Here is a 27,892-nt window from a genome sequence, read left to right on the forward strand (position 1 = left end):
CAACTGTCATAAATGTTGTCTCCCTGAAACAAAACACATTTCTTTTTGTATTTTTATTTTGTCACACTTACAAAACAGGATTATACGAAAATGTAATTATAGATCAGTCATTATTTTTATTATATAAAATATATGGTTTTTTTTGCTATATTTCCTTTGTCACTGCAGATTTTGGACATTCAATCTCTCTTAATATTGAATTAAATGTTGTTCTAATATTATCTTCACATACAAAAGACATGTAAATGAAACTGTATTATGTGTTGTAAGGGGTCACAGATGTAAGTTTTTTTTAATACTTGCATCACAGCATCCTCCATCCTCCATGACAGGAACGGAAATAAGAAACAAATCATATTTTCTCTGAATGTAGAAAAAAAAAAAGGAAATTTGCATTTTATATTGTGTATTTTACTTTATGTGAAAGCTAAAACAGAAATGAGCCTCCTAAAAGACGGACAGCTGAGCGTCCAGACGGTATTGAGAATCCCGGACTGCCCTCCCTAAATCTGGACGTATGGTCACTCCCCCTCCTTTCTCTCTGAGTCTGGTTCTATTAGAGATTTCTTCCTGTTAAAAGGGAGTTTTTCTCTCCACTGTTGCCAAGGGCGATGTGTTCATTGTGTTCCTGTTGGGTTTCTCTATAATCATTCTAAGGTAATCTATGTTATGAAATGGTGAAATAAATTTAATTAATCTTTAATCTGGATTCAATCCACTACCTCACATCTGTTGAGTCTGTGTGCAAATATGCCATGGATATATCGGACACTGTAGTTTTCCCAATGTCATCATGTAAAGTTACACCTTGTAGTATTTCTGGGGCTATATTAGCAAACATTGAATTTACTATCCATACAAATGTCACCAGTGTTGTATAATCCTAGTCATTATCTCACTTTCAAAAGTTATTTTTAAAAGTAAATGAATAAGTTATCATTCTTATTCTTATTCTTTTTAATATCATTATTATTATTATTATTATTATTATCATTAGCATGGGGAGATATGTGCTATGATATTTCATCCACTCAGTTAATAAAAACGTAATTTTAGCATGCTATGTTACAAGTTAGTAATAACTTCAATCACCAATACACAGATTCACAGTTCAGTTCATTTGGTTGTTTATTAAATTTTGATTGGTGCAGTAACGTGTCTTTGGACAGCCATCTTTTGTCTCACTGTCAAACAGGAAGAATCTTTTGTAGAGGGGAAACCTGGAGTGTGCCATTCACATACCAAGATTATTTTTGTGTAGTGTTGAAAAACAGAGTTGGTGACTACAGTAGAGCAGTAGTTAGGTTCTCGCTCTCATTAAATAGCCAGCTCTCAGCTCCAGTCTGTGCCAGATCGTTCAAAAATGATTTATTCTGTTGATCAGACTAAACGTGGACTTTTAAAGCACATGTAAACATGTTAATCCAACTGAAAGTGGCCATTAGCAGAAGCTGGTACACAGGAGAAGAAGACAACAGCAACAAAACATGATGAAGATTAATGAGGATACTGTTAGTGATTGGATATTTTAGAGTAAATAGTTAAGACCAAGGAAAGCGCTCCACTGTACACGGTAACAAGCAGCCACATGCTTAACCACGTTTCGCCCTCTAGTGTAGCAGCGGCGGACACACTTCATCCAATAAATGGATTCCCCACTAGTGCTTGTGGGACAAGGACAGTAGACCGTAGCCGTAGCTTGACTGTGCATGGAAACACACTGAGTGAAAGGGAAACAACTTCCCTCCAGCTATGGCCTCCTAATCTGTTTATGTTATAAGTGGGTGGGGGGGGGCGAACATATGGTTTGCTAAAACACATGTAGTTGGGAAGCCGGGGCACCCTGAAGGATGCCGCTGACGGGCTTTGGTCCCTGTCTCCCTTCATTTCTCCCACTTGGACAACCAGAGCTGAACAGTAGTCCTCCAGGAGTAAGCAGCAGAGTGCAGCCTCTCTCACTCCCTCTCCCTCTCCCTCTCCCTCACCCTCACCCCCACAACCATCTCTGGTCTTGCAGGGGGGGAATCTGACTGACACCAACCTCTAGGCCCTGGTGCCTACTACTATATGTTGTACTTGTCTGGGCCCTGTTGCTGAGGGAATAAAGGCCAGACGTCAATATGAAGATGCTCAGCGAGGTTAGGATTAGGATTAGGATTATCAATGACCTACCAGTAGCAGCTCTCTTCCACAGATCACTGCATTAAGACAGATGATAAACACATTCACACTCATATGCACGGCCTCCAGGTTTATGTGTTTATGGACATCTCACTCACTCACTCACTCAGTGGAATCAAGGCACTAATGTACATGCATGGTCTCACACACCCTGGATTGATGAGTAAACATGAACTCACTCACTCACTCACATGTACTCCATGTGGGTCAGTGACTTCATATGCTCGTACTCCAAAAACCCACACAGGGTCAGTTGATGATAGACTTCCACATGCAGACACATGCACACACCCTGGAGGTCAGTGCCATGACAGACAGCGGTCGTAATCTGCTCTGACAGAATCAGCTGCTTCCTTTCATTTTCACTTGCTTTCCCCCCCATCAGGTGACACCCACAGGTGCATTGGTGAGAGAGACCCTGCTGGGGGGGTTTGAACTGTCTGCAGGGGCAGCTGGCACACACTGAGACTGAGATGATGAACAAACAAAAGGCAACTGAGGTACCATCCTCTCCCTGAAAGGGGCCCCACATCACCGTTGGTGTGAGTTCCAGCTCTCTTCACAATGAGATGTATAAATGATGATGTAAAAGATCAAGCACATCTCATTCCACAATAAATGCCACGGACCGACGCCCCTCTCACCTAATGATTTTGTGTTAAATTTGCTCCATAACTGATGTCTGCACTCAGGGTAATGAGTAGATATCTGCAGAGAAAACTCATCAACATCAACATCCTTCCTGTGTTCACACCTGACGTATGATCAGAGCTGAAGACCCGTCCGTTTATTCAAATACAAATTATGTAGAGGAAAGATGAGAGGAGCTAAGAATCAGAAATGAAAGAAATGAAATGATATGGCGATCGGTGTTAATATTGTGGCATACAAACACAAATAAATGAACTTATGAGCACTGATTAGTGTAATAGTGCACTCTAACAAATGATGTGCTGGCTCAACTTAAAAAAATGACGTAACAATTTGCATGGATATGTTTAAGTTATTTCAACTTAGTGATAGTACATGCCACAAGACTACAACATTATTAACTTATTTATTATAAGAAGTCAGAATAAATCAATGTCGGCATCACACAAGCATTTCTGTGACAGGAACGAGGAAGGAGTCGACTGTTCGTAGCCAAAGATTGAAGGAGATTAGCAGAGTTGAGTTCATATACATATAAAGTTCAAGTAAAGCCACTAAAGACAGAACATGCAGTGGATTGTGGAAAATGTATCAATGCTGGAAGTTTTTTGTTTGGTATGAAGCCATAAACAATGTGATGTCACTACTGTCTGTATGTTTTTATGTGTTTAAGTCATCATGTCTGAAGAGAGAACATGTTATTTTTGTACAAAACTAAATAGTATTAAACTAAACTAAAAAAATGGGTACAAGGCCAAAAAGGTGAAAAGGATACATTTGAACAGTAAACAACAACATTAACCCTCTTTTTAGGTTGAGTTTGGAAATATATAAATATATACATATAATATAATAAAGACTCTATTTAGATGCTTGTGATTAGATGCAGGGCAATTGAACGCGTTTGTCGTCCCACAGTGGAATAACGTAGTGATGATGGGCCCCCAGTGCAAAGCTTTTATGACGGGCCCTTGTCCACACATTATACTAATAAATAACACACACACTGACAAAACAGCAATGTGGATTTTACTTCGACTATTGTATTGGGAAAAGTTGAGAGGGGGTGACGATCAGAACTACCCCGACCACAACCCTGTGACCATCATGTGGAGGATAAAGTGGTAGGAGATGACTGAGTGAGTGAGTGAGTGAAACCTCAGTGAACACATGACCCTCTTTGAAAAGCTTTCACGGTGTGCTCTCAACACCTAAGTAAGTGCTTGTTATCGTAGCAGTCGTAGGCCACAGGCCTTTGACAGCTAGCGAGCAATTAGTAACCACTAATAGATAACTTTCAACTAAATGATGTTGTAATGAAAACATGACCTTTCTGATGAAGGAAGAACGTTTGATTTGTGAATACTCACAATAATAATAACACCCAGTCTAACCTTGGAATAAATAGAACGTGTTTACAGTGGAGTCCTGTGATGTTCAAGTGAAGGTGCACAACACCTTTTTTACTAAATACTAAATATGTGTAGAAAAAGATAAGAAGACCGTTAAGACATTTAAAAATCAATAAAAAGGAACTTAAAATGATTTGTACAACACACAGGGAGCCAATGCAGTGAATTTAAAACCAGTGTAATGTGAGTCTGCTTTCTGGTCCTCAGCAACACACGAGCAGCTAAGTTCTGGAGCAGCGTTAATTGCTGAGAAACAATATATAACAGAATGAATACACTGGATTACAAATGTGTCATAAAAATAAATATTGACACCCTTCAGCGCAAAGAAAAAGAGTTATTATTATATATATATATATATATATATATACACACATATATATATATTATAAATTATATGGAAAATAAAAACACATTTGACATTTTTTATAGAATGGAAAGTGGTGTGAACTAAATACAATATTTCTTAAATATGCAGAAATTCAGTAACACAAAAGTGATAACAGCAAATAATGATATAGAAAAAACAATTGTGCAGGAACAGCACACATGCTTTTCAAAATGAAACTCATAGCAGAATCCTTCAGTAGATATATAACATCCAGAGATCAAATACAGATTAACAAGAGGAGCCGTGTGTTGATGTGTGCACTATAAGACATACAGTCAGTCAAACTGCTGCAGAGAACATGTTTAAAAACAAACTAACAAAAGAAAAGTTTGCTTGTGAGGGACTCATCACACCAAGAACTCTACTATGGTAAATACTGAACACTGACTTACGCCAAGATACATTTGGTTTGGTGGTGAATAATTGATACAGGCTAAGCACAGTATGAGTGCAGTTAATGTGCCCAGCAGCATCAGCTACGTTAGCTATTCCACCTCAGGCCTATATATATATATATATATATATATATATATATATGTATATGTATATATATATATATATATGTATATGTATATATATATATATATATGTATATGTATATATATATATATATATATATATATATATGTATATATATATATATATGTATATACATACTGTATATACAGTACATAGACGTCAGACACAGCTGAGAGCCTGCACAGCACAGAGCTGTTGCGGGACAACAGTTAGTGGCAATACTGATATTACTGATACTGATAATCAATACTGATTGATAAAAATAATGAAATTATTATTTTTAATAATTAAACAACAAGAAGTCAAGAATGTTTTCCCTTTGTTTTACAGTTAATGAATCTTTTCACAAAACATATTGTGAAAAACCTGAAAATGTTATGCTTAAGTTTACCATTCACACATCGACAAAGGTACAAAACCTTTAGTCCCACGTATCTGGAACTAAACATTCTAGTATTTCACATATGATTACAACATTATTTTACTACACATCTATGTAGTATTCCTATATAAATGTGAGCCCAGTGGACAAATGAGGTATTACTGTATGTATAACTGCGTCATTGTAGTTGATTATCTTCAATGTAGTGTGGACTTTGCTGCTGTGCTTGTGGACAGTGGTCAGGGAAGCACAGGGGCGACGTTCAGCCTCTCCAGGCCTGGAACTGTGGCTGCTCCAGGTTAACACCCTTACTGCTACCTTCTACAGATAGAGGATGAACAGGCAAGAGTTTATTTCTCTCAACACATTTTCCCCACCTCATAGTGACTTATGCTAACTCTGCTCAGACACCGGCTTCGCTCTCTTCACGCACACATACACAGTGCAGCTCCCTAACACTCTCTCTCCCTCTCTCTCTCTCTCTCTCTCTCTCTCTCCCTCCCTCCCTGCATGTACACTTGCCCGGCTCTTAAGGGGTCACAGCATTACTACAACACTAGGTTACACAAATTCAGATTGGACCTTCAGGGGGCTGGTTCCATATGTTTGACACCCCCGGTCTAAACAATCATTGTAATTGACTATAATATAAAAAGATATCCCAATTGAGCAGTATTGAAGATGTGAGTTTGTGCACAGTTTGTCACAGTATTCATGTACAAAAGACACACAGTGTGTGTGTGTGTGTGTTTGTGTGTGTGTGTGTGCGTGTGTGTGTGCATGACCTGTCGGAAGTGTTGCGATTCGTAACCAAGCGAAGTCACTCCCATTTCCCGAACCAAGATGGCGGAGGTGTGTGCCGTGCAGTGACTGTAGACGCACGCCTCCACACAAGATGGCGCCAAATGCACATTTACACAAAGCCGCAGATCTCAGGCTGAAAACACGCGTGTGAGTTAGTCACGCTAACTCACACGTGGTTCTGTGAGATGGATGGATGGATGGATGGATGGATGATAAATAGATAGATAGATAGATAGATAGATAGACAGACAGACAGACAGACAGACAGACAGATAGATAGATAGACAGACAGACAGACAGACATAACATTGCATTAAAACAATGGTACAGATAGGTTAGAACGGTGGAAGCATGTCTTTGTAGGGCTTTGGTTGTACACAGGGATTTTACTGTGTGTGTGTGTGTGTGTGTGTGTGTGTGTGTGTGTGTGTTGGGTGGGGCATGTGCACAGCTGGATCTCCCTGGTAGCAGTTCTATTGAAGCCCTGGAGTTCCTTTCTCTGAGTGTTAATTGACTGCTCCTGTCAGCCTCCCCAGATGCCGTTCCATAAGGACCAACCATTTTTCCAACTCTTGCCAGGAGAGTTCTGTGTTCACATTCTTCAAACTTTTTTATTGTAAGGCTGCATGGATTTGTTTCTACAGACGTCACTGCAGGAATACTGACAAAGAGTCTCACATGATACGTTGTAGAAACACTCACAATAATAGTCCTTTTTTGTCGCAAGTGAAGTTTCCTTTTGTACATATTATAAATACTGTAAATGAAAACACTGTTGTAGCATTCCCTTGATTCACTTTTACAAAATGATCACATTTCCTTGTTCTAGTTTTTCCTTCATTCAATGTTTTCAGTATGTGTGTGATTACTCTTATTATTATTATTATTATTATAGGCACCTCTACGTCTGTGTATATTCATTCTAATCTATGTAAAGTCTGTTTAACACTTTCAGTATGGGAGTTTACATTTACAAATGTATGGGGTTAGATAACTCTGTTGTGATTTATTCAACATCAATACAAATTGACAACCGTGAGAATACGATTCAAAAAGTTACGACTTTAAAAAGGATACAAATCCACACTTACGAATACTAAATCCACGGATATGGATTTATGAATCTGCAACAGTCACATAACTATACGCTCGGCCAAAAAGATTAACACCATTAAAATGTAACTGACAGCACTATCATTTATATAAGCAGGAGCAAGTGTTATACTGATCTCAATTTTACTCATAGCATAATAATCATCACAATACTACCGCGAATAATAATAACAACAGCCTCACAAGTGGATCTGGATCCTGTAGCACAGGTGTCAAAACCTTCCTCTTTAATAAAGTTTATAGTTAGGGCTGATTCATCTCTCTCTGTTTATTTACTTCAATCAGAGACTGCAGACAAAGTTTAGAGAAATTCACCAGGTGAGCTTAAAATGGTAGAAGAAATGAAGGAGTGCATGTGTCAGTGATCGATGTCTTGGTGCAGCTGCAGATATGAGACACTTACCTCTCAGTGTCATGACAGAGGCTCTGAAGATAAACCAGGTCATACTCAGAGATTAGGATTAAAATGCCTGGATTAGCACTGTCATTTGACTGTTTGTATTCTATGAGAGATGGAGATTGTTACGTATGTTGTCTGTGTATGTTTATTAAAGGAACATCAGAGTGATAATAACATTCATGCTCAACATATGATCCAACACTGATGAACACTGCAACTGTCAGTTTCACACCACTGCTTTTGTGGGTAATAAAATATTGCTTCATGGATGAGTCCATTATCTGTATTTATTATGTATCCTTTACTGGCGATTATAACACTGTCAGAGTGGTGCTAATGTTCAAGTGTAAAGGCCTTTGCACGCGCACAACGACTACAAGAGGTGTGTGTGTGGGGATGTAAAGGTGTGTGTAAGTCAGGGTTCAAATGAGTGCGCCCTGCGCGCGCGTGTCGTAATTCACATACGAAGTATTTCCTTTTTCCCCTCACAAATGTTATTTTCAAACTGCACATGCACATACATATATATATATATATATATATATATATATATATATATATACACATATATATGTATATATATATGAGCATATAAATGCATTTGAGCTCCTGCGAATAATCTCATAAAATACAAAAACATTAACTTCACTCATAATAAAGACAAAATGTCATCTGTTGGTGAAAGAAAAATCATAAACTCTTTCTGTGAAATGTTTTATTATCACGTGTGTGTGTGTGTGTGTGTGTGTGTGTGTGTGTGGAGGGGGTGTCTCCGGGCGTTGCTCGCAGTCAATATAAATGTGCGCACTCGCTCCTGCTGCGGTCCCATTTGCGCGCTGCGTGCCCTCTCAGTGCCGCCACGCAGGAGCTGAGCAGCCACACCGGGACGCTCTCCAGGTACGAAGTCATTCATTTCGTATCTTCCTTTATCTAGTTTATTGCACGCGGTCAGGTTAAGGGATTAAGCTCGTGCGATATTTGAAAAAGAAATTGTAAAGAGCCCTGACGCACGGAGCCATTCCCGTCACGGGGAAACGCGGGTACCTGTAATCCATGTGACATTTTCTACTTCTGGAAACATTCAATCTTAAGGCTGAATTTCACATTTTTAAACAATAAGTATCTGAATTATTACATTTATATTATATTTCTTGTATTTGTATAGTTTACTTTTGCTTTTATCTTTAATTAAATCAGTTCTTTGCCACTAATGGTTCACACTTGTATTATTACATGTAGTTGTGAAGCCTATTACGCTCATTTTAATTGGGTTAAAAACCCTTTACTTCACATATGTAATAAATGCGAGGCTTTTGGTTGTAAAAAAAAAATATTTTTTAACTCATTTAATTTCATCACTTTAGTGTTTGATGTAACTGCACAAATACAGTGGTCTGTCCCAGGGGCTGAGACTGCTGTGCAAAGCTTTTACTTTGGTGAACTTCCTTAATTGCAGCAATAGATGTTTAAGTGGTGAAGTTAGTTGGATCTGGACTCATAAAAGCTTTGGGCTGCATCTGCACAGTGAGAGGACAGTCCAGTAGACACCAGTGGTCAGGATAGAGTAAATGATATTTATTGATTGCATTGTAACTGCAGATGCTCGGCTCCATTATGAGCTGGAGGCCCAGGTCAGAGCCCTGAGGGCAGACAATTGAGCCGTCAAATGGCTGCAGAGTAACAGGCCAATTATGAGGGTCCGGTTTGGAACGCAGTGCTTCTGTGTGAGAGTGAGTGGGAGAGCAGGAAAGATGAACAATGAAATGACGAGGTCACCTTTAAGGGATAAAGATAAACAGAGAGAGAGTTCTGTGGGGAAAGTTTGAAATGAAAAATACAAAATTACAGTATTATATGAAACAAAACTACAGGGTTTTACTGTTATACTTGATTATTGGGGAACACACTGTGAGTCAAATATTATTATTATTATTGTTATCATAATTATTATTAGTAACATTATTTATTTATTTATTTTTCACTCGTGGAAATGAGTTTTTGGCTTAGCTGACTGTAAAACACATTAGATGAATTACAATGGAATAATTAGATAAAAACAAAAACACATACAAAACAGATAATGAGACAGTTTGGCTATTGCATTTGATATAAAAGACTTTGTCTATATTTAACAAGTTCTTTAAAAAAAACAAAAAAAAAAAACATGAACACAATTAACACAAACAATTTGCCTGGCTTTTTGTTTTACACATATTTTGTATAAACATTTTATAAACACTATATTTGATTCACCTCCTCTGTAGGCTGAGGATTTTATTGATCGTCAGCTGTCATTTGTCAGAATTTAGAACATTGGCCTCATATGTGAAACCAATTTTCTGATTAGACAATTGCTGGATTGTTTTTAAAAGTAATAATTCAATAAATAATATAGCCATAATTTAATTTAATTTAATTTAATTTAATTTAATTTAATTTAATTTAATTTAATTTAATTTAATTTAATACAATTTAATTTAATACAATTTAAAACTAATTTCAACAAGCTAATCACTGAAAATTGGCGTGTGAAAGAATTGGATGTGCTAAACATTTTTTGGGAGGACGGGTGTAGAGTTATTATAATTAAATTATAATTTTGTTAAGATAGTTTTTGTATAGATAGATAGATAGATAGATAGATAGATAGATAGATAGATCTTTTTTTCTTCCAGTGTATGTTGTGTAAAACAAACATTGGTGTAAATAAATAACTCTCGCACTGCGGGCTGACATCAACGATAGACAGAAAAAACTGTTCAATCACAGCAGCAGGTGGAAACCAAAGATAATTCTGTGTGATGATAACGGAACAGGATGCTCAAGCATGTCTTGAATAAATGTGGAATAACAGACTTTATTCACAGCAGATATTTGTTGACATGAAACAGTAGGACAGACAGTTTTTTTACAATGACATTGTAAAACTCCAGTTTACTAGTGTTTGAGTTTAAGGGAAGGTCACTCTCCATACATGACACGTCATTTTTCTCCTGGAAAATGTTATTTTAAAACTGCATAATTGATCACCGTACTTTCTATTTTTTTGTGTCATAATAGCTTTGCTAAAACAACAGTTCTGATGGCTGCCTCAGACTTTTATATTGTTAAATAGTTTTGTGTAGCAGTGGGCATCTTGGGGACAGGCATGATTTCAGAAAGTTGTCGTAGTCTAGGGACAGAATGTTTCCAAAATATGGAAATATGTTGTAATATGAGTACAGGCGATCAGTCGAAGTTATGCACCATGTCCTGACCCAGATCCAGCAGGCCTGGCACTAATGATGCCCTCGAGGTATAATGCCAGGCACTCATTAGGAACCAGGCCTCAAACCCCCAACTCTCTCTCTTCCCCACCCGCTACCATGCAATCCTAAGCGTGGCCCTACACTGCCTGTAGCCGACCTGCGAGGGTCCAACCGCTAAGCTCGTGTAGGCCTAAAAGTGTTGTCAGGACCCCCTGCACAGGTGCACAATCCCCTGTGATGTCTCCAAGAGCTCTTCAGCCCTGGGCCTTGCGAGCGCCTTGCACTGCACTGGAACTAATGAGTAGTGGCAGGTAGAGTGAGAACACAGCAGCATGTGCCTCCCTGCAGTTAGGTTAGTGGAAACCCTCCGCTAACCTAACAGACAACAGACAACACATATACACACATGTATAGAATGATCTTAGACATGTTGGATTTCAGACAGTGCTTCAGTTCTTCAAGGAAGTGGAGAATATGTGATACATGCAGGTGAAAGATCATAATCATGTTTTAGCAGTTTTTTGTAGTTTCACTCAAAATACTATGTTATTTGTTTCACAGATTTGGCTTCACTTTTGTCAAGAACATGCTTTTTCAACCCTCTCCCCCAAGAGAATTGAGGAAAGACCCATGCACATTGAATGAAATCTTCCCAGGCGCACAAAGTTGATTCATTACTTCAAAGACAGGCCAGAAAATCTCCAGAAATTTATAGATACCGAGACTCAATCATGTCCAAGGACGAAACTTGCAAAGTGACGTCTGCCAACAAACACAAGGAGCGCAAGCCTAAGAAGCCTCACTATATTCCTCGACCGTGGGGCAAACCGTACAACTACAAGTGCTTCCAGTGCCCCTTCACATGCATGGAGAAATCGCACCTATACAACCACATGAAGTACAGCCTGTGTAAGAACTCTCTATCTCTGCTCATAGAGTCAGACTGGCCTTATAAAAAGGGCAACATCCTGCACTCAGACCAGCTTCAACCCTTTAAGCAGGCACACGACTTCCACGCTTCAGGAAAAGATGAACTACAGCAGGCGACACCGACAGAAGAGAGACAGAGGCAACAGAGGAACGTAGCCGAGGAAAGAGAGGACAGGGAAAAACAGGGACAAGAAAAGGAAGAAAACCGAGGCCGAGGAGAGCGAGGGGATGTTGCCGGGCCGGCAACAGAGAGCTTTAGTAACAGTAGGAGCGCAGGAGACGCTGCAGATCACTCTGCCAAGAAAATCAAACAACCAGAATCAGTGCTTCTGATGTCTGACATGCTCTCCCTGGAGGACCACCTGTTACGAGCACATTCATTAGAAGTAGAGGATCAGCTTAAACATTATAAACTATCCAAGAATTGTCTAACAGCCCCCGGGCTGCTCTCTGAACAGTGGCGACGCTTAACATCCGGTCACACTAAAGCCAAACCAGAGGGATCGCTGCCTAGAGTGAGTTCTATTCCCTGTTACCCTCCTCCTCCAAACCTCCTTGATTACCAGGATCCCGCTGGACTCAACCTCTCAGTGCTTGGGGTGGGCTATCCCATCAGCCCCAGCCTCCCTTCCTACATGAACTCAGTTCTTTCAGCTCCTGCCACAGTTGTGACTGCCCAGACCCATGCACAGCTCACTCAGCTTCCCTTCCTGGCATCAGCAGCTCAACTGATGCACCCGGCTTCCAGCGTGCACACAGACAGAACCCTGATCCCTCCTCGTCTATACTACCCATTCCTGTATGAGCACACCTTCAGACCAGCCGCCTGTCAGAGTGATGCCGGCAAACCTCTGAAATCATCCACAAACAATCCCCAATCCACCTGCCAGCCCAAAGTCAGTCTGTGGAAGGTGCCAGCTTTGCGGCCAGGGACGACCGTGGCCTCCACTGCTGAGTGGGTGTCACCACAGAGAAACTCTGGAGACCAGAGCTACAGGCTAGGTGATAAACTGCAGGCTACAGCCAAAGAAGGCAAAGCAAGCTCGGATCTAAAGAGGACAGGGGCTCCACTGGGGAACCATGAGGCACCCATGGAGAAGAAGCCAACCATGGGCTATTCTTTGGATGTCCTGAAGAATATTGAGGCTGTAGCCACACTATCGGCAGCAGAAAATCTTCCCTTCCAGAACAGGTATTGTTTAAACGATATTTTGCTTTACTTATCACCAGAAGTTGTAGTGTTGGATTGTCCTTCTTGTTGAAAGTGCAGGTTGTCCAAATGAATTTATTTTTTATCTCATAATAGGTTTCTAGTTTAAAAATGTACTGTTTTTATATATGTATACATATATATGTATATATATATATATATATATATTATATATGTATATATACATATATAATATATAAATATATATATGATGTAAAATAAAAATATAAATAAAAAAATATATAATATAATATACATATATAATAAAAATATATATATATAAATGATATATAAATATATACATATTTGTCCTATTTTCCCAGTTTACCCGATGTGCAGCTTCCGTCCTGGCCCACTGAACTGTGGTACAGTGATCCCGTCTCCAGTCCCAAAAGTGAAGTATCCTCTGTGTCAACATTTGGAAGACCCAACGGCCATGAATTGACTGCTGTCCGGACGACTGGAGACGGCGCCTCAGAGTCAGTGGGAGCTCTCTTGAGCAACCTGTCCAAGGCCTTAGAGGAGTACCAAGAGGCTGAGCAGAGAATTTCCAACCTGGAGAAGGACGATCTCTCTGCCCAGCACCACCTCTGGGATCACCTGAGCAAAATCCGAAGTGAATTGTCCCACATAAACCAGGCGCTGGAGAGGACAGCTGAGCAGAGCGATGGGCCTCTCGACCTCTCAGTCAAGAGGGAGTCGATAGGTTTTGCCGGAGAGGACAGCAGTCTGAAGGACAACGGCACAGAGACAGAGGACGAGGATGACGAGCTGGAGGAGAGAAGGGAAGAAGCGGAGGAGGAGAGTAAAAAGAAGGCAATGAAGGCTTCGTTAGAGAGTCGTAAAAAGTCGTTGGACATTTTGATTAAAATGAGTCAGGCATCCATGGTGAACACAGATCTCCTCTGTCCTGGTGGTCTGGCCATGAGTCCAGCTGAGGCCTTATGGCCAAACAGAACCACCAAGTGTGAGGCAGACTCCAGCGTCCTCCTCTGCCCTGACGGCCGATCCGTGGTGTTCACTGACGTCCCTGCTTCGACTCAAACATCCACCAAACCTCTGTCCATACAGCGACTGGAAGCTCAGTGTCCTCCGAGCCCTTTGACAGCGACTGACAACTGACAGCTTCTGCTCCTCAGACTGTAAAATAATTGATTCTATATTGTCCTCTATTATCACTGGCATGCCTTTGATTTTAAGTGGCTGGCATGGACGGCCACAGCTCGTCTACCTGCACAAATGTTTCGAACATTCTCAGAAAACGATCCAGCGATCGTCTGGATTTATGATCTACAAACTGAATGTCAGTATTCTTTGAAGCACAATTTAAAATGAAAAACTAGCACTTAGTGAATTCAATCAGGATCATTTGAACAATGAAGTCAATTCAAATTATGCAGGAAGACAATCCTTTGAATTGAATTGTTAATGATGTAATTAAAATAAATGTAAGTAAAATATTTTATAAGGGTCAGTGGTTGTATGTGGACATTTCACTTGAAATGAAAATAAAAAGTGTTATAAATGACATCCTTTCAACACACGGAGTAAGAAGTGTTTGTTTTTTCATGCAAGCAGAACAATGAACATGAATGATGGACAATAATTATAATAATATATAATAAAAGAATGATTTTCATTATATTGTGTGAAAGAAATGTACTGTGATTTTGTTTGAACATGAATTCATCGCCTTTTTGCAGAGATGATGATCGTTATTATCATTTAGAGTCTACTTAAGGGATTAACTAAGGGACTGTCCTGTTTAGCCTGAAATGGTAAAGGTGAAGTAGCCTTGAGCTTAAACCTTGAGGTACCAATACCTTTGTCCTTGAACTCCAGAATACAGCTGTCTATCAAAGACCCAACCTGCCATAATTAGAAAGAAAGAAAGTGGTAATAAAGATATCAATTTATAAATATGCAACTTGAATACAATTTATTTACTTTGTATATTACTTTTTTTTAAAGCTATTCTTTTCTGGTGGGGGAAGAAATGCAATGTGTTTTAATTTAAAGCTGATCCTGAGCTGATCCTGAGCTGATCCTGAGCTGATCCTGAGCTGATCAGGCCCGTCATTCAGATCTTAATGGCACGGTTATAGAACTCATATCTTCTTTCAACTTTCACATCATGTGAGACCGTGTGCTTCTGGTGTTCTTAACCTCCCAGCAGACGTTGGCACGTTTCTTGAAAGTTCCTTAAGCTTGTCTTTTCTGTCCTCCTATGGGATGGGTGGTGGCTGAAGGCGGTGGACCTTGGTGGTCCAACCTTCAGCTGCAGAAGCTGGCTCTAGGGATGTGGAACATCACCTCTCTGGCAGAGAAGGAACCTGAGCTGGTGCACGAGGTAGATATAGTCGGGCTCGCCTTGATACACAGCTTTGGCTCTGGAACCAGTCTCCTTCAGAGGGGATGGACTCTCTTCCACTCTGGATTTGCCCCTTGTGAGAGGGACAGAGTGGGTGTGGGCACACTTATTGCCCCCTGGCATGGGACCTGTACATTGAGGTTCACCCAGATGGTGTTCCCCTCTTTAAGAAGGGAGACCCTTTCAACCCTCACACAAACATGAACTAAATAAGAAAATATAATAATATATATCTATTGCTTGACATATGCTGACTCAAGATTTAAAAACCATGCATGACTCGCTCCATCTGACCTTGTCCTGCAGGGAGTTTACGGTGCAAATAAGTATTGTTATTAGTCAAGAGGGGTCAGATTAAAAGCTGTCACTTATTCTATTTGCTTTAATGTGAATTGTTTGTCTGACAAATGACTATAGATATCAGATAAATGTACAGTTTATTTGTTGGCCCTTCAGTTACTTGACGCCTCGCCACATTCACGGTAAAAGTTGAAACTGTACATACTCGGAGCGTCATTGTGCTGTTTCTCTCTCTTCAGTAGTGAACGTCTTACAATAATGCATGCTGTGATTTAGTGCCATACAAATGAAATGGATTTGATTTGCTCCAAACGATGAAGTTAAACACCCTGGGTTTGTACTGTGGAAGCTCATTTAGGAAGTTAAGTTTCTTTAAATGCATAAAAAAAAAAAGACTGCAGATTGAACATTTACACTTCATTAATTTAATATACATTGCAATAAAAATCTCAAAGAAAAATCATATATATATATATATTTCATACATAACTTTTAAGTAAGGAACAGGTTAAAAAACAAAACACACACACACACACACAAGGCATGACTTGAATACTATGCTGCATGTGTTTCATGAATGATTGTATTTACTCACTGAGGACTAGATTTTAGTGATCGGTGAGGAACTGGGCCAAGCTTCACGCCTGACATTTACAATCTTTAACACCTAATCAGTGGGAGTTACAGTGTTAGAGATTCCACACACAACCATCCATCCATCCATCTTCTACCGCTTTATCCTCCAATGAGCTGACAGAGTGCGTTAGGGTGGGGTCATACCCTGGACGGGTCACCAGTCCATCACAGGGACACACACAGATAGAGACAAACAACCATTCACTCTCTCACCTATGGTCAATTTAGAGTGTCCAATTGACCTAATCCCCATATGGCATGTTTTTGGACTGTGGGAGGAGGCCGGAGAAAACACACACACACACACACACACACACACGGGGAGAACATGCAAACTCCACGCAGAAAGACTCTTGTTCTGACCGGGTCACAAACCAAAGGTCTTCTTGCTGACCACTACACCAACCGTGTGGCCCACATATAACCATAAAGTGGGAAAATGAGGGAACATAATTCTGCAATTCCGTACAATTATACAAAGTCCAAAATAGTATACATGAGGGGGGAAATACTGTCACTACCAAGTCACAACTGGTGACTTAATGCACTTCCTGGCCAAAGGAAGTGTTGACAGTTGGTCAGGTCTAGGATCAAGAATGAGGTCAGCTGACTACATGAATATACTGAATGGATTGTTTGCCAGGAGTCCAGACCTGAGTCCAGACCTGAACCCCAGGTGCAGGGACTCTCCCATCATCAACACTGGATGGAAATAAATCTTGTGACACTGCAGAAGCTTATTGAAACAATGCTTCAGTGAATGAGTGAGTAATCAAAGCTAAAGGCAAAACATGAGAGTGTGTGAGTGTGTTTTTTTAGATGGTTGGCTGCACGGCAACGATTCACTCACTCACTTTCACTACACCAGGCTGAGTTTAAAAAAGACACAGACATGTTTTAACTGTCACAGATAAGGAAGTTAACTATAGTTGGTACCACAGTACAGCAGTTATGTATGTAAAGCAGCACAGGTGCAACGTTTAACACGGACCAAACCAACAGATCTGGAAACACAGCATACAGCATTCATACTGGGAAATATATATTATTCATTATTCGTGTGTTGCTGTCTGTTGTCACAGCTTATCTGACAGATTTCCAGGTTGAAACAAAAAGAATATAAAAATAATAATATGTATTTCAAAGAGATGTCATTAAACATCATGGAAGCAGCAAGCCCACTGTAACTTTGTCTTCAGTAAATAATAATTGTAAATTAAATTTGAAATTGTTGATATAAAAAAGCTTTGCTTCGTGCACTCCTGCAGAGTTAGTCCCTCCTTCAGGCTCTGTTAAAGAGAAGAAAAAGAAATTGTTATTTATTTATTTTTGATGATGCACAGGCAAGAAACGGAGAGTTTTTCTTCTCGTAATGACAATGAAATTCAGTCATTCAGGAATATCGTCATGGACACACAAACAAAAAGCTTCTTTCAAGGATTCAAGACAAGAATCATCAGAAGTCTCATCCCTTAAAAAGCCGAGCAAGTCACATTGATCTTTGTTACCTCAGGGAAATGTGAGTATGTTCTCTGTGGAATCTACATTTTTATGTCCTAACTCATTTGGACTTAAACTGAATGTCTCTCAATAAGACGACAGAAAAAAATACTCAAAAACACTGAACTTTATTACATATACTAACTGTTAAGTTTAAGGAAACATTTTTTCAGTTTGACCTTTTCACATACAAATATGTTGATGACACAAATATTACAGAAATAAAGTTTACATTAATAGAGCAAACTTTTGGTGTGAGATGTTTTGCACATGGCTCAAATTCTTCTTTAAGATGATATGAGACTTCATATGTGGAGTAACCAGGAACAGTGTGAATAAAACTAAACTTTTAGAATAAACAAAACAGTTAGAGGCCCTTTTTTTAACCTCAGCCACTTTCTCCCTCTCCACTCTAAATGCTTTGCCCACACATTTGTCCAAATCAAACAGCAGCGGCACACAGGCGCCCTCTAGTGATACTTGGAGAGAATGGCATTAAAAAGAACTCCTCCACAGAGACAATGTCTTTCTGACCCACTGCAGTGTTGTTATAATTGATGATTGTTGTCACCAGCGCAGTATAAACACTGACCATCACATTCGTTTTTGCTTGAGGTAAAAATCTTACATTTCCATGACTTCAGATGACCTGGAGACCTAATCCTGGATACCTTATCCTAATCCTAACCTTAACATTAACCTCACCCTCACCTTAGTCTAACTATAAAACATGTCTTGACCTTAAAATGTAGTAATTTACGCTATGGGGACTTGATTTTTTGTCTCCACAAGGAAGACAAGTCCCCATAATGTGACTCTGTACACAGATTTAGGTCCTAACAAGTATACACACATATACACACACATATGTATATAAATATACATATGTGTGTATAGAGTATATATATGTATATATATGTATATATATACATACATATATACATATATACATACATACATATATATATATACATATATGTATATATGTATATATATACATATACATGTATATATATATACATATATACACATATACATATATATATACATATATATACATATATACACATACACATATACATATATATACATATATATTTATATATATATATACATATATATATATATTTATATATATATATAACAAGCAGGTGATAGATACCGTGTGTAAGAATGGATCTGCACTGTTTGTGTGGACACTCAAAGACATGTTTGCTATACCTACAGAGCATCTTGGTGCAGGGGTTAAGGCGTTCACCCCACAACTGGAGTGTCAGCTGTCCCATGAGACCTGTGCAGTGACAGTCTGATGGACAAAAGAGACAAAAGTGACAAAGTGATGGGACAAGTGAGCCTAAACACACCACATCACACAGGTAAATACAACAAGCGTGTGTGTGTGTGTGTGTGTGTCTTAGCTGTTAGGTCAAACACTAGTGAAGAAAGAAAAATACTGTGTTGAAATGAACACTGACCTTTGACCTTATTCTTCTCAACTGTTTGGAGGTTGTTGCTTTATCTTTTTTAATAAAATCTGGATTACTTTTTGACTTCATGATGTCTAAAAAAAAAAAAAAGGGGGGGGATATGTTGTAATTATTGGAGAAGAAATAAAATGACTTGAACTATGATTGAATTATTAAGAAATGAACTTGCAGTATACCATATCCAGATGTCACGGCTTCATCGACACTCCTTCCACCTAAAGCTTCTGTGGCTGTCAGTAACTTCTTCTTCAGTTTGCTGATGTCAAAGTCAGCTTTTGCTTTCACGATGCTGAGCTCTGTATAAATGTCCTTATATTTGTCTGTGGCATATTTCTTGTCCTGGTGAAATGCAAATCAGTGAAAATGTAGTTTTTGTTTTGTTTAATTTTCTGTTTAAAGACATGACATAAATGTTGTTTGGTTTAGTTAGCTTTTCTTACCCTTAAAGCAGACTGCAATTCATCTTTCAAAGAGTGGATTTCCTGTTTCAGATACTGGATCTCTGACTCCTTAATGCGCAGCAACACCTTCAAGATGTAGACACAAATGCACAAGATCACAGTCCTAATCATTAGTGTGTGTGTGTGTGTGTGTGTGTGTTGTGTTAACGCTACCTCTAGTTCATACACATCTTTGCCCTGGGTCAGTGAGGACAACGTTGTTTCCCCGGTGACACGTGAACGCTTCTGTGTGATCTCTGCAGTCAGCTGCTTGTTTAATTCCTGCTGGACAGAGGAGACTTATACTGGATTACTTGAGACACATTGTGTGTGTGTGTGTGTGTGTGCTGCATATACAGTATGTGCATGGATGAACATTCAAACCTGATTGTCAGCGTTCAGTTCCTGGTTATATCTCTGACACTGCCTGAGGGCCTGCCTTTCAGCCTCCAGTGCCTGAGCAAGGTGAGCATTCTCCAGACATTTCTGAGAATACTGCTCTGACAACACGTCCAGTTCTCTCTGGATGGACTGGAGCTCCTCTCTACGCAGGCATGGAATCAGAGGAGCAGATATCAGGGAGCGGCTCCTCATGTAGCTCAACCAACAAAAGAGAATGGACTTTCCATCTTGTTAGTGACTTTTCTAAATAGTCGTTATAAAAAATGTAATTCAAGATACATAAATGAACAGCTTATAATTTATGACAAATTAATGTCAAAATGAACGTATTCTTTTTTGCAGTTGAGTTGAGCAAACGTGATGAGTGATAGAACAATGAAAATGTGAGTGAATGGGTGAGTTTACAGCAGCTTTGAGTGGTCATCATGTCTAAAAGATCTCTATATTAATACAGACCATCATGAGTGTACATCATAACACACGTCTTTGCCACCACTAGACTTCTTCAATAATGAAAGACCAAAAGCAGCAGCTGTTTGCATTAACTGAGAGTAAAAGAGAAGAGCAACACCAGAATAACAGGAGCACACACACAAGAATTCGACATAATAATATGACGGTGATGTCACTCGTTGTTTTTCTCTGACGACATAGAAGTGGAAATATGTCCTTCTTTAGTTCAGGTGAGATAATCTACAGAACTTCTGCTGCCCCTTTTCATCGGGGTCATCGAGTGATTATCAGGTTTCGTTGATCTTGCAGCTCCCCACCCCTCTGCTAACCAGTTACAATAACCATTTATCTTGTCTAACAGCTGACTATCCAGAGCTTTATTTGCTTTATGTTGCTGTGTTCTTCAACTCTCACGATGTCAAATGAATCACTTCCTGTGTGCAGCAATGGATTGTCATAAGACCAGTGGAGTTGCAAGGCTTTTTCAGCAGTGTGTGAACTCTGTTTGATGATGAGCGGCAGAACTCAAACTGTAGTGGGTGGATTTTAAATAACATTTTTGGGACGGAATCTGAACACAGTTTGTCTAATCAATTATCGATCTTATACGATTATGTGAAAGTATTGACACTAAGGGAAACTGAGTGGCCTTGGTGGATGTGTGCGCCCCTTAAATGTGTTCTCTTGTAGAAGACGTGATTAAGATATCATACTCATATTGTAAGTGAAGCTCATCGATGTCAGAGTTCAGTCCACTCAGGTGGGAGCGCTGGGACTTCTCCATTTTCTCCTTTTGTGCATTTTTCATAGCTTCAATAGCTGCAGTAAAGACAGATAAGCAATATTATGATAGTATTATTATTATTATTATTATTATGACGCCTATATAGGGCTGGGTTATAAATATTTTTTTCCTGATTCAAATTGTTTTTGTTTGGAAGATCCAATATCGACTATATATATCGAGATTGATCTTTTCACCTGTTTCTGAACAAATCTCATGAGAAGATTGTGGTCACGTGAGACTTGACCATGATAGTCTCGCATTACCTCGATAAATGGTGTAGATCCAGAAACTTCTGATGATTGTCCGAGCAGGTGGACATTTGAGTTAGTTTGTGTCCTCAAACCACAGAAAAATGACTTTTGTTCTTCTGATGAGCAAACAAGGGCATGGATGCAGGCCAAGCTGCACTCACAGCACCCTCTTCTGGACAAGTTGTCTATTACTTTAAAATGTTTAGGCAATGGTAGGATTTTGAATTTAAACAGGTTTAGAGTTTGAATTATCATTTACCACTTTACTGCAGAATTGCACAGTGTGGTCATCGGGTACATTTTTCATGGACACGTTTAGAGAATTTAATACAATTTGCATTCGTTTTGTGACTCTATGTCTTTCATAGCCAAGAAAAAATGGAATGGAATGGAAAGTGAAATATCTCTAACTGAAATGAATGAAATGAAATTGAAAATTGAAATCAGGATCTCATGAATTGAAATGATTCAGGAAAAAGAGCCCAGCCCTATGCCTGCACTATGACACTCTTATTAATACATTTCAGTACCAGCAATTGTTGCAGCAGTTTCCTCAGCCAGCAGTCTTTCTCGCTCCTCCATCAGTTTAGAAATCTCTCTCTGATGGTGCCTCTGCAGGTCTTCTATCACTCTCTGGTGTGTTTCTTCCATTGTAGCAAACCCACGTTCACATGTGGACTACAGAGGGAAAGGGACATCATTCTGTCATCACATGGTTACATTTGTGCACATTTGTTACCGCTCTGTGCCGTGTCTAATACTAGTTCACCCATTGTGTCATGCAAAGTCAGTGATAGAGCCATGCAAGGTTTTAATAAACACACACAACTATGTTAAAAGCCACAGAGTAAAACAAATGAGTCTTTTTGGAGAAGCTTCTTCCCTCTTGAAAATGGGAGATGGTTTATGGTTATTGACTACTTCATTTTGCCCAAATGAAGTAGTAACATTGTGAGGAAATTGTATTCTGTTTATTGTAAGAAAGCACTTTCCATTCAATATTTGTGGGGAACTGAAAATGCCATTCCTACACCACACTGCAAACATGGCTGAAAGTCTAATGCTAATTTACTGCAGGAAACAGAATAAGTTGTTTGGGACAAAAGCTACATTTCCACTTGGATTACAGTTTGTATGCAGGTGTTCTGAAATACCACCATTTCCCAATTCCAAATGATCAGTAAATAATGTGTTTATGTCACTACTTATTTACTATCTCTGTCTGACACAAATAGCTGCATTAGGGTAATAGTGAAAGAGCAAAAACCTTAAGACTGTCAAAGTCTCTCTGGTCTTTCTCTCTCAGGCTGGACACATCTCCATCGAGGTGGTTGTTCTCCATTTCGAGCCGCATGAAGTTCATCTCTGTCTCCAGGTCCTGGATCCGTTCCTTCAGAAACCCTATTGAGTCCATCTTTGACACATGTTGAGACTGTAACTTTCCTATCTCTTTTCTATGATTGTGCTGAAGCTCACAGATCCATTGCTCAATGTGCTCCTCCAGTTTTTTCACATGATGCTTGTGTCGCTTCTTCACTGTATCTACGTCTATCAGCAGAACCTCCAACCTTCGTTGGCCATCAGCAACTATATCCATGATATCCAGCGCTGTCAAAGCTTGGTGAAGCTGCTTCAACTCTTCAGGGTGCTCCTCGTTATGCTCCTCCAGGAGGGCCAGATGCTCCTGCTGCTGGTAGAGCCGGTTCACACGCTTGCAGATCTCACTCTTCAGTGTTTGAATCTCCATTTGTAGAGTGGTCACCATCTGTGAGAACCTCAGACGCCCCTCCTGTAAAATGGCTTCATACTTCTCTTGAATTGCACTAATATTGTGAGCATGCTGCTGAACAACAGCATCCATGTTCTGACTTGACTGTTTGCACCGACCCAACTCTTGTTCATGTGTGGCCTGTAACCTGCATGCAGCATGGGCCACCTGAGCATGGGTACGAGCTTCACGCAAACACAGAGAGCTGCTTAAATTATGATGGGGGGTCATTTTAACCTGTCCAGGATGGTTTACACCACTTTCTATCTCTTGAGCATATTTATGGAGGGTTGCTGCTTGCCTCTGAAGCTCTTTAGCAAGGTTAGCATGCGCATTTTGGAGTAGCTCAACAGAGTCATCACCAAAAGGGACAATTCGTACAGCCAAGTGTCTGCCTACAGTGTTGTCAGCCAAGTCTCGAGCTGCATCCATTTTAATCTGCTCCATGTAAGGAGCAACGTCAGGGGGATGAATGTCAGCTAACTTTTGTTTACTTGAGAAAAACCTATTTTCAACTTCCTTCCTTATATTTCTCAAATCAGGGCTTTTGGAAGCTTGAATAATTGCTCTCAGAGCCATTTCCCTTTGATATAAGTTACTAAAAGCTTCATTTAACTCTCTTTTCAGAATGTTGAATTTCTCCTCAAAGCAAAGTTCAAGATTTTGAATGGAGTAGACAAGCTCTGCTTTCATTAAAGTGTTAAAGATAGTGGCATCAGCATTTACACTTCTGTTTTTGGATGTAGCATCATCCGTTTCAAATATCTCCATTTCCTTCCAGAGGGCACTCTCTGGAACCTCTGAAGTTTGATTTTGGACAACTGCTGTATGCTCTTGCATCATTTGTCCTTGTTGGATGTGCAGTGATGCTTTGAACAAATCCTTTTCTATAGCTGACAGTGAACGTAGCTGTGAAACAGCGGCATCATGAGAGCCAAGGAGAAAAGCTCTGACTTTCCTCTGACTGTTTTCCACACACGCCAAAGCATTCATATAGTGGTTATTGGCAGCACTACTTTGTGTCGTACTACCACAACAAAACTCTTTACCTAAGTAACGGTTATTTTCTTTTGTCCTCCTGAGATCAGTCTTTGTCATGTCATCTACCCAGGAAGATCGCTGCTCCTCTAAATGATGTGTCATATTTCTTAGCCTATCCTCAGCGGCCAGCAGTCTAGATTCTAAGGCATGTATAATGGAGATAAACCTCTCCGGGTCATTAGTATGTGGCTTATTTTGTGACTCCTTATCATCTGGGGGTTCCTCTGTCTTGGGTGTACGCTCTGTGTTCGGTGATGAGGAGGGTGACGTATGAAGTCTTCCCCTCTTGCTCTGTTCTGGAGTTTGCCGTCTTTCCATGTGACGATCGGCATAGCCCAACTGCAGGGCATTGAGAAGCTGCTCTAGCTCTGCATTATGGTCCTCTGCAACCACAAGCATGGATTGCAGATTCTTGTCATGACTACAGGGCTCAACCTTTCCTGAGAGACGTTGACTCATTTGACAGAGAAGCTCCTCCTTAGCTTGCAACTTCTGTTCCGTTTGCTCCAAGCTGTTGCTAAGAAGCGTCATTTTAATAAGTGCCTCTTTTAAGTCCCTTTCCCTGTGTTTCACCAGCCTCTCATATATATCTTTAGTCTGTCGGATCTCTTCTTCTTTTTCTCCAAGGAAGTGGCTCATTTTCTGGAACTCCAGGGTAGCTCTCTCACATGAGTGCTGCAGTGTGTCGTATTCAGCTTCTTCATTTTCCGGATATTTGCAGAGTTCATTCACCTCACAGTCTGTGTCTGCAATCTGGTTGAGAAGCTCCTGACAGCAGGAAGTGAGATGGCATTTCTCTTCTACCCTATGCATACTCTCTCTCAGTGTTTCAACCATGTCAATCTTCTGGGTCAGTTCCTTTTCTAACTTCAACATTTTCTCCCTGTATTCGTTCCCTTCTGAGTTCTGCCTAGTTCTGAGCAAAGCTCTTTCCTGATGCCCAGCTTTCAGCACTCTGTTCTCTATCTCTTTTTGTACCATGTCCGCCTGAGATAATCTTCCACATAGACTCTGTCTTTCCCCATCATGACTTCCTTGCACGCTGTGCTGCTCCTTACTCAGGCACTCTTCCTTCACAGTCTGGCTCTGTTCAGTAGCACTAGATCTAGCAGTTACGTCTTGAAGTCTCTCCTCCAACCTTTGTACCTCTCTCATGTGCCTATGGGCCTGGTTCCTCTCCAATAGGCAGGCCTCTAATTCACGTCGTCTGTCCTCATTGTCCTTTAGCTGGACACATGTGGTGGCTTCACCTTTTTGTTCCGTTGAATGCTCCTGTTCTAACGTATTGTGCATTCGAGTCATAGCCTGTTCACTAGCCAAGATTTGAGCCATCAAAAATGTTAGTTCATGCTGCAGAGCCTGAATATCTGCCACGTGGTGGTCTACGGCATCTTGAGCATTAGTGTTGCTTCTGTTTGATCTCTGGATCTGCTGCGGAGCAAGGTCTTGCTTGTGCTTTTGGGTTTCTTGATTAAGTTTGTGCAAGTGCTGCCACTGCACTCTGTGTGATGGAGATGAAGGGGGTGTTGTCGTCTTGGAAGAGATTGATGAGACAGTTTCATTAATGACATGAACTTACTTTCCCTGCCATACATGGGAGAACCACATCTCTGAGCCTACCAGGAGGCTATCAGTCAAGTTTTTTCAACAGAAACTAAAAGGTTACTGATAATTGCAGATAATTAATGACAAAGAAAAGTTAATGTATGCAAGTCTGAAACACAAAAAGGCATGCAGATATTAAGTTTGGACTGGACATACAGTCAAAGCACAGATATGGGAGGGAGAAGAGAAAAAAAAGGCACAGTGCAGGGCCTATTGATTGAGAGTGTTACCTTTAGCACGTGAAGTAAAATCAATGGTTTTCTCAGAAGATGTTGAACTCGATAAAAACAGTTAGTGAATTATCATGCCACAAACACTACAAACATGCTTCAAAGTGTGAGAATAAGCACCCACACCTGTTTACCGGTTTATATGGATTTGCATAATATTCAACTATCATGAGGCAGTGCACTGAATAATACATCAGGTGCTGCTGTACCACTATGTGAATACTATGTTGTTAACCTCGTGTTACGGATGATTGTAGTACCTGTAATACATAGCCCTCTCTGGCACTCAGTTCTCTGCCAAGTGCATCTTCCAGCTTCTCTTTTAAAATGTTGTTCTGCTTCTGTAGTTGATCCAGCTCAGTCTGCTTCTGTCCCAACTGTACAAAGAAATATGAATCAAAGAAAGGCACAAGACGCTCTGACAAACAAATATAATATAGTATACATGGCCACATTCAGTAAACACACCTCTTTGTCCAGCAGCACGACAAGCTCATGGGCAGGTAGTCTGGCAGAGGTTCCTAAGACTGTGGTGATGGGCACTTGCTTCTCTTCTCTCAAAGGTGTTGTCTCCACCTGATGCCATCGCTGCTCAATCTCTTCATGGACAACTGAGGGTCTGCCGTCCTTATCTTCATCAATATGATGCGAGGATGTAGGGTGGTGCGCTTCCTTCTTCCCTTGCTCTTGGATTTCAGATAAAGGTATCACGTTGTTATTCAGAGTTGATGTCACTGTCACAGTAGCAGTATTTGGCACGTTGTTTGCACTTGTGCTGTGTAGCTGGATACCCCTCCTGACATTCTCCCTTCCTGTTGTTGAAAGTGGGTGAGCAACTGATACAGAGGTTTGGAAGGAGGAGGTAGAGCCAGGAGAGGATGAGGAGGTTGTAGAGCTGAGGTCAACTGTGTCTCCTTGTGCCTTCACAGGCTTTTCTGTCTGTTCCATCTTCGAGTCAAAGCAATCATAGGTCTCAGAGCATCCCTCTAGTTTGTGCTCACAAACTGCAGTTTTACAGAGCTCAGAGGAAAGCACAGAGGATTGGTTACCAGGTGGTTGTCTGTGGCCCTCTGGGACGAGGCTCTGCTCAACGGTCACCTGGAGACACGGCTTCAACATCATTTGGGTTTTTATCTTCTCATCAGAGAGCGACCTAAATAAAGACAGCATATATAAAAGTCATATAGGCACACTTAACACACATAACTTGACATTGATATTTAATGGATACACTACCTTAAGCTGTTTTACATAAATATTATATATACATAAGAAAATTCATAAAACAATATTACTGACAAATCCGATCATGCAGCAACAGTTAATTTAAAGGGTAGAGCAAGATGAAATCAAATGAAAGTATTATTTATCATCATCACA

At 40.0% G+C, this 27,892-nt stretch overlaps 2 protein-coding genes across 7 annotated transcripts in view; one reads left to right on the forward strand and one right to left on the reverse strand.

Moving 5' to 3' along the window:
* The first annotated feature begins 8,688 nt into the window (after window positions 1–8,688).
* On the forward strand, window positions 8,689–14,828 carry prr35 (proline rich 35). The gene is made up of 3 exons (XM_058620545.1): window positions 8,689–8,750; window positions 11,663–13,223; window positions 13,565–14,828. The coding sequence occupies exons 2-3, from the start codon at window positions 11,743–11,745 to the stop codon at window positions 14,361–14,363; spliced, it is 2,280 nt and encodes a 759-aa protein (XP_058476528.1). The 5' UTR covers window positions 8,689–8,750; window positions 11,663–11,742; the 3' UTR covers window positions 14,364–14,828.
* Window positions 14,829–17,191: 2,363 nt separating this feature from the next.
* si:ch73-103b11.2 (myosin phosphatase Rho-interacting protein) overlaps window positions 17,192–27,892 on the reverse strand; it is a 41,104-nt gene continuing 30,403 nt past the window's right edge. For 3 of the 6 annotated variants that reach the window (XM_058620527.1, XM_058620530.1, XM_058620529.1), the window contains 12 exons: window positions 26,981–27,665; window positions 26,773–26,889; window positions 23,136–26,210; window positions 22,399–22,546; window positions 21,544–21,649; window positions 20,360–20,519; window positions 20,150–20,260; window positions 19,976–20,062; window positions 19,712–19,874; window positions 19,524–19,609; window positions 19,274–19,354; window positions 17,192–17,837 (listed from right to left, as the gene is read on the reverse strand). In XM_058620527.1, the coding sequence (XP_058476510.1) occupies window positions 19,322–19,354; window positions 19,524–19,609; window positions 19,712–19,874; window positions 19,976–20,062; window positions 20,150–20,260; window positions 20,360–20,519; window positions 21,544–21,649; window positions 22,399–22,546; window positions 23,136–26,210; window positions 26,773–26,889; window positions 26,981–27,665 (4,771 nt within the window). In that variant the 3' untranslated portion in view covers window positions 17,192–17,837; window positions 19,274–19,321. Of the gene's footprint in view, window positions 17,838–19,269; window positions 19,355–19,523; window positions 19,610–19,711; window positions 19,875–19,975; window positions 20,063–20,149; window positions 20,261–20,359; window positions 20,520–21,543; window positions 21,650–22,398; window positions 22,547–23,135; window positions 26,211–26,772; window positions 26,890–26,980; window positions 27,666–27,892 lie in introns of all 6 variants that reach the window. The other 3 variants (XR_009234183.1, XM_058620528.1, XM_058620531.1) reach the window with 3 other exon arrangements.

The sequence above is a fragment of the Solea solea genome, chromosome 21 (genome assembly GCF_958295425.1).
Source record: "Solea solea chromosome 21, fSolSol10.1, whole genome shotgun sequence".
Lineage (NCBI taxonomy): Eukaryota > Metazoa > Chordata > Actinopteri > Pleuronectiformes > Soleidae > Solea > Solea solea.

What these genes read in the sequence shown, in the direction of transcription:
- prr35 (XM_058620545.1), top strand. Translation starts at nt 11,743, where the DNA reads ATGAAATCTTCCCAGGCGCACAAAGTTGATTCATTACTTCAAAGACAG. An exon ending in AATCTTCCCTTCCAGAACAG is followed by an intron (nt 13,224 to 13,564) that starts GTATTGTTTAAA and finishes CTATTTTCCCAG; the next exon opens with TTTACCCGATGTGCAGCTTC.